Raw genomic sequence first — 7,312 nt, 5'->3', positions numbered from 1 at the left:
TCAGCTTGGAATTTGCTCTTAAAAAATAAATAAACAAACCTGGGGCTGGGGACACAGTGCAGTTTAGAGCTTTGCCTAATGTGCCTGGAATCCCGGGGACACCAGATGGCCAGCACTTCGCCCAGCCAGGCCTGCAAATCAGGAGGTGGTGGAGCCAGGAGGCTGGGAGTTTAAGGTCACTATCAGCTGCATAGCTCGTGCCTGGCCAACATGAGCTACCTAAGACCCTGTATATTAAGTAAATTCATAAATAAATCTGGCCAGGTAAGGTGGCCGAAGTCTATACTGTTAGCACTTGGGAGGTAGAGGTAGGAGGTCAAGGAATTTGTTAGTGGTCCTATATGGGTTACAAGAGTTTTTTTCTCAAAAAACCAAACAAACAAAAATCTGTGGCCATTTTGACTTTTATCAGAGTGTACCTAGAAAAAAAAATCTAAAGAACAAAAGAATCTTTTGCACTGTGAGTCACCCTGAAATTCCCCAAAACTGCATCTCAGAGAGATAGTGCTGCGATTCCTGCCTGAGGTTCTCTCCGAGTCCTATTGCATGCAGATAAGTTTATTTCTTCATCATCACTCTGTATATTACCATATAGAGTTGGATTTTACTTTTTTAAAACAAGATTTACTTTATGGAACCAGAAAGATGGCTCAGCAACCCAGAGCACTTCCTGTCCTTGCAAAAGACATGGGTTCCTAGCACATACAGACAGTTTACAACCATCTGGAACTCCAGCTCCAAGAGATAGGATGCCCTCTTCCATCCTCCTGCAGCTGCGGCCCCTGTACTCACTGTGATCCACATCCCTGCACGCAGGCAAACTGTTCTACACACAAAATGAAAATAGAGAAATAATTTTAAAAATGTACTTTTCATCATTTTTTTAATGATATGCATGTGTGTGCATCTATGTAAGTGGGTGTGTTTATATATGACGCATGAGAAGGCCAGAGTCAGAGACATCAGGTGCTGGCGCTAGGCAATCGGTTGTCAGAAGCCTGACCTCAGTGCTCAGAACAAACAGCGGGTCCTCTGGAAAAGCAATCTATTCAAGAACCCACCCACCCCCACCCCCCGTTTTTAAGAGGGCGTCTTACTGTAGCTGAGGTTGGTCTGGGAATCATTATGCAACCCCAGCTGACCTCCAATTTGCAGCAACTTCCTGCCTCAGCCTCCGAAGTACTGGTTGTCTGCTTCAAATCAAACACTGATCTATCTCCTAAGATTAAGGCTACTGGGAACCTTTCACAATCCTTCCAGGCCCTGCCCTGCGAAGGATTCATCTCGGAGATGGAGTTTAGATTCACTGCAACGCAGTAGCGAGACGCTCGGTGCTGGGTCACAAACTGAGTCAGTGATATTTTGAAAATCCTTTTTGGCTGATGGCCTCACAGAGTCTGGTTTCGTGTAATTATCCCAGGTCTCATTTAAACCCTGCTATTTAACTCTTCCAGCGGGGACCCAGCAGGACTAGCTAGTCGCACTAGAGAGGGAAGCAGCGCCATCGCGAGGTAGCTGCTGCTGGCGGCAGATGCTGGGCGGGGAAGAGGGAGGGGAGCGGACCGCTCTCCCCTGAAGTTCACACAGTCCGACTCGCGTGAGTTGATTAAAGTGTATTTTGCTCGGACTCTTCCAGTCCACCCTAGAAGGGGACTGAGTCTATCACACCCAAGTGTATGGGCGAACCACTCAGGTTAGTTCGCGATAAGAAGGCGGCTCATTAAGTGACTTTTAAACGTTGCACACACCAAAGCATCACGTTAAAGTTACATTTCTTCGATTGAGATTGCTTAACGTGAGGGGGTCGGCGTGAAAGACGCATACAGAAGTTTAAGGTTTTGTAAATAACGTAGAAAGCCTGGCCGATAATAAAAAAAAAAGACTACGAGTTCCAGAATGCATTCATTACTCAACTCAAGGCGAGGTCGCGGTTGCGGGACCATTGCCTGCTGGGAATTGTAGTCGGCCGGCTTGTTTGTGATGCAGGTGCAACTTGTGGGGGGAGGGGGAGCGGGAGTAAACTCTCGCCACGTGACATTGGAGATCAGGCGGTGGCTCTGCCTACGCACAGGAGCTGTGATTGGCTGACTGTAATACCGTAATACCAACGACGCCACTAGAGGCGGGCCAAAGGCCCGCGCAGGCGCAGAGCGTTGCGAGTCTCGGGACCCCAGTGGGAGAGACTATGGCGCTCAACAAGAATCACTCAGAGGGTGGCGGAGTGATCGTCAACAACACTGAGAGGTGAAAACCCGGCGGAAGGATCCTGGAGACTCGAAGGGCGGGTGTCGGCCACCGTGTGCGGTGGGCGGTGGGATGTGGTGGGAAGGGAAGGAAATTGATGGGGCGCGGGGGGACGGGGTGGCAACGGCCGGAGGCGGGGCTGGAGGACCGGAGTGTTGCTGATCAGCTGGGGTGCTGATCAGCTGGGGTGCGGGGTGGGGGTGGGGCAGCAGGATGGTGTCAGGGTTTGGGGCCATGAGTGAGGCCGACGGGTGGTTTCTTGAGCCCCTTCCCAAGTGGAGTCGTAAAAACCATTGCGCTTTATTGGACATTTACTAAGTTGCTACTGCGCGGCAGCCACTGCGTCTGTTCTGCCTTAGATAGTACTTAATCTTGTGCCGCAGACACTATGATGCACATTTTCCGGGTAGGGCAAGTGAGGCCCAGAGAGGGTGAATAACTTGTCTTAGCGCTGTGAGGAATTGAAGGCAAGTATCTTGACCCCACAATCAATAGGCTTAGCTACTCCTCTCCGGTCTTCGTGTATTCCAGAACTTCTCAGACTCCAAGAGAAAGGCTGAGGCCCTAGAGGTGGAACTAAGTGGCTGTCAGCTGCTCAACCCAGTGCCTGGCACCAGCGGGCATTGTGAAGGCTTGTCTCTTGCCTGGATCTCTTGAATTTCTTATGGCCTAAGTCGGTTCGCAGAGCAGAGGTCTCTTCAGGATTTTTTTCTCTACCCTCCCCCACACAATCCACTCTTTCTCTCCAACTTTTGGGCGCAATCAACAGCTTCTCTTTTCCCCATCTTCTTTGGACATTGGAAATCAGACTCTCCGGACTTGAGCTATATACAGGCTTGAATTTTCTCTTGAAGGCCAGGGGAGGCGTGGTGGAGGGCAAAGCCGACATCCAGCTTGGGACCTGTCACTTGGGAGTGTTTGATGAGTCAGAGGAGACGGTGCAGGGTGACGCAGACTGGATATGCTGATTTTGTCCCCCTAGTTCTTGGCAGGTTCTGGCCAGCTTGGCATGTATCTGGAAATCACTTCTCTATCCAGAGCTGGCCTCTTTCATTGTGTTGGTTCTTTGTCCTGTGTTGCCACTGCACCAAGAAAGGATGTTTGGGATGAGGAGGAGACAGATGAGTGAAACCATGTGAACTTGGAGCTTTTTATCATGCAATCTGAGGACCCTGGTTCTCCGGTGAACTTCATCCAGTGCCTCGGTTGGGCCATGTCGCCATGAGATGACCGCCTCCTGTACTACCACTTTCTCTGGTCTTTGAGCCATTGTTTCATTTCAGGTTGGCTTTGAACTTGAGGCAGCCCTACTTCAGGCATGCACCACTACCACCAGAGCTATTTGGTTTCATAATCTGAGAGTGGTTTTCCTTCTCTTAAATTGGGTCTTTTCTAGAAGGTATCTACCCGCATCTCCCTACATTACCCCCCCCCCCGGGGGGGGGGCCTCAGCACCTGACTCAGCTCACTGCTACCAAATAGGATTCTGGGAAGAACTTCAACCTCACTTCTGAAACAGATGTGTCAGTAATAATTGAAATTTAAGTGCAGTTCTCAAACTTTGATATTTAAACTAGTGAACATTAATTTACAAATCACTGTTAGAGATAAACACTGTCAGCTCCTCCCCAAGAATTAAATACTTGTGTGTGTACACACACACACCTATTTCAAGGGCTTTATGTACAGACATTTTCTGCAGCTCCAGCTGAAGCTTGGATTGAGGGGCTGGGGAGAAGGTTTGGCAGTTAAGAATACATTCTCACCAGGTGGCTACGGCCCTTGCCTTTAATCCCAGCACTCCCAGAAGCAAAAGCCTGCAGACCTCTGTGAGTTCAAGGTCATCCTGGTCTAGTAGTGAGCCAAGACTGTCACACAGAGAAACCCTGTCTCAAAAAAACACACACACATGCAAAAGAATATGCTTTCTGGGAGGACCTGTTTAGTTCTCAGCATCCATGTCAGGCAGCTCACAACCATCTGTAACTCCAGCTTCAGAGGAGCCAGTGCAAGGGTAGAGTCATTTTTTGACTTTATTTGTTTATTGTGGGGGGAGGGCACTGGGGAAGAACCCAGAGCCACGACCATGCTAGGCAAATACTAGTGAGCTACATCTCCAAATCCCATTAGACTCACCTTTATATATTAGGGATTTGTTTGTTTTGTTGTTGTTGCTGTGGTATTTTTGAGACAGGGTTTCTCTGTGTAGCCCTGGCTGTCCTGGAACTCACTCTATAGACCAGGCTGGCCTTGAGCTCACAGAGATCCGCCTGCCTCTGCCTCCTGAGTGCTGGGATTAAAGGCATGCACCACCACTCAGTTATATTAGTTTTTTTTTTTTTTTTTTTAAAGCCACAACAGTCAAAGAGCTGCGGCTGTGACTCAGGTGGCAGTGCTTCCCAAGCCTGCACAAAACCCTGGGTTCCGTCCCTCACACCTCACGAAACCAGCGTGCTGGTAGAAGCCTGTAATCCTGGCACTTGAGAGGTGGAAGCAGGAGGAATTTAGTAAGCTTGAGGCCAGCCTGAGCTTTATGAAATGCGGCTCCCAAACCACCACCCCACAACTTGAACCAAAGAGAAGGCCAGGTGTTCTAATCCAGCCGGAGATGAAGACGGTTCTCTCCTCTGGGGGCTCCTTGGAGGCTGTAGGCCCAACCTGCTCCTCTCTGCTGCTGCACTGAGAGTTTTTGAAGCCCTGCTGCTTGTGAGGGACGAAGCCCGAGTCCAGACTATCACCAGGGCTTTGTCTTCTCGTCACAGCATCCTAATGACCTATGACCATGTGGAGCTCACATTCAATGACATGAAGAACGTGCCAGAGGCCTTCAAAGGGACCAAGAAAGGCACCATCTACCTAACCCCGTACCGGGTGAGTGGTGCAGCAGGTTAGAGCCTCTGCTTTCCGGTGTCACGTGTGTCTCTCCTTCAGCCTTGGGACACCAGTGGCCTCTGAACCCTGGGGAAAACTATTGCTTTGCTCTGTCTGTTTCTCTGTCACATGACCCTTTGCGTTCCTTTCCTGACCTGGGCCATGCAGATTCCACAAAAGTCTCTCTGAGGTCGGAGACAGCTGCAGCAATGGCTTGCCTGGAGAAGCCCTCAAGGCTCATGTGCACAGTCAGAGCGATGGCTGTGGTAAACAGGATACAGTAGCAGGGCCACAGCCTCCAGGCTGGGCACAAAGCCCAGCAGAACCCTACAGCGTGAAAGATGCCAGGCTGCAGAATTGGCCTCGCCTGAGAATGAGCCGTGTGGGCTCTGAGTAATACAAAAGAGTAGTTGAGAAAGGGGCGTCCGCTGGCTGTGGCTTCCCACCAGCGTGGTGTCACGACGGCTAGGAGCGCTCGGCTGCAGGGTGTGAACCACCCCTCTGGAGGCTCTCATCTGCCCTTAGGTTGAGTGTCTGGTGGTTTGGAAACCCAGGGGTTGACCCACGTGATGGAAGGGGAGGACGTCCTCTGACCTCTGTGTGCACACCCACACACACGCCTGTGTCATAGATGAATGTGATTAAGAGAGGAGAGACTGAGGGGGTTTCCAGATGTGGCCAGGAGAGTTCTTTGGCTGTTAGGCAAAGTGTGACCTGTAGGAAGCCACGGTGATCCCTTCTCCTGGACCCTGTTTGAGCTTGGGCTCTGCCTCCCAGCTTCAGGAGCCTGCCCTGCCGGGCACCTAGCATAGCAGACCCCTCCATGGATACACCACACCCCCTAGTCTCTGAGATGCTAACGGTGGTGTATCCTCACCCTCTGCAGCCTGCAGGTCCCTCCTGTGCACACCTGAGTCGGTGTCTCCAGGCTGAACCTGGGCCTTTTACTTTATAACACCCGGGAGGAGCATGTGGCTGGGCTCCGCTGCCTGCACTGGCATTACTAGGAACAGACCCAGCACACGGAAAACGGGTGGGAAGCAAGGGCTAAGCTGGCTAGGTTCTAGCGCTGACGGCTTGGTTGCCTCTCCCCAGGTTATCTTTCTGTCTAAGGGGAAGGATGCCATGCAGTCCTTTATGATGCCCTTCTATCTGATGAAGGACTGTGAGATCAAGCAGCCGGTGTTTGGTGCCAACTTCATTAAGGGGACAGTGAAGGCTGAAGCAGGAGGTAGGTGACAAGGGACCTCAGGGACGCGACTGGCTCTTTATGAGGTGTTCTGGACATCTCCGACTGCCTCCTGAAGAGCCCCTTTCAGACTCGTCCAAGCCTCCCACTTCCCAGCCGTGAATTAATTTCAGATACCTGGGCTAATGGCTGAGCGGCACACGTGGGGTTTGGTTGCCAGGAGCTGGGAAAATCAGCCTCACGAGCCCAGCAGAAAAATTAAAACTAAATGTGCTGTGCTCATCCCCCCCCCCCCCCCTTGGCCCAGGCTTTAGATTTGGGAGAAGCTATGTCCCATCCTGGGAGGAGCCTTCCATGAGAGCCAGGCTGGCAGGGCCCTGCTTTGTGGCCGACTCCCAGACTCCAGGGTAGTCTGTGTCAGCCTCAGCCCCCTACACCCTGCCAGGCTGCCTCTTCCCAGGAGAGTTCTACCCTGAACCTCCATGTCAGTTACCAGGAGAGCTGCCAGGGCTTTGCTGGTGGTCAGGAGAAGCCTTCCTCCCCTCCCCCTTGTCATTGGCTTGGCAGTCAGTCATGTAGCCTTCCTTGGTCCTGGCAGTGTACTTGGCTGTGGGTGGGGGAAAGCCCTGTTGAGATGAAACCCACAAGCAGGAGCCAGGCCGGCCTGTAGTACCAGGTGTTTTGTGGGCTACAGGCAGAAGCCCTGCCCCTTCCCGACAGCCTCCCTCCCTCCTCGGTGTTGGATGAGCGCCAGAAGAGGACAAAGAGCCTTCTCTCTGAACAGAACCTGTTTTCTCTCTCCTGTCTGTTCCTTCACTGTCCTTGTCCCTTCTCAGGTGGCTGGGAAGGCGCGGCTTCCTACAAGTTGGCCTTCACAGCAGGGGGCGCCATTGAGTTTGGGCAGCGGATGCTCCAGGTGGCGTCTCAAGGTATCCTAGCTCTTACAAACTGCGGGACACACCTGACATCTAACACGTGGGTTTCTTGTTTGTCTTTTTTTTTTTTTTT

The 7,312-nt window shown here is 51.6% G+C and overlaps 1 protein-coding gene across 2 annotated transcripts in view; it reads left to right on the top strand.

The window, feature by feature from the left end:
* The first annotated feature begins 2,132 nt into the window (after window positions 1-2,132).
* The window catches only part of Wbp2 (WW domain binding protein 2), an 8,228-nt gene continuing 3,048 nt past the window's right edge, over window positions 2,133-7,312 (top strand). Inside the window, exons 1-4 of one of the 2 annotated variants that reach the window (XM_050140373.1) lie at window positions 2,133-2,244; window positions 5,007-5,115; window positions 6,211-6,346; window positions 7,141-7,233. In XM_050140373.1, the coding sequence (XP_049996330.1) occupies window positions 2,186-2,244; window positions 5,007-5,115; window positions 6,211-6,346; window positions 7,141-7,233 (397 nt within the window). In that variant the 5' untranslated portion in view covers window positions 2,133-2,185. The remainder of the gene's footprint in view (window positions 2,245-5,006; window positions 5,116-6,210; window positions 6,347-7,140; window positions 7,234-7,312) is intronic. The other variant, XM_050140374.1, reaches the window with a different exon arrangement.

The sequence above is a fragment of the Alexandromys fortis genome, unplaced genomic scaffold, assembly GCF_014885135.2.
Source record: "Alexandromys fortis isolate MF-2015 unplaced genomic scaffold, M_Fortis_MF-2015_v1.1 scaffold_39, whole genome shotgun sequence".
Lineage (NCBI taxonomy): Eukaryota > Metazoa > Chordata > Mammalia > Rodentia > Cricetidae > Alexandromys > Alexandromys fortis.
This window is presented reverse-complemented; position numbering and strand designations above follow the sequence as displayed.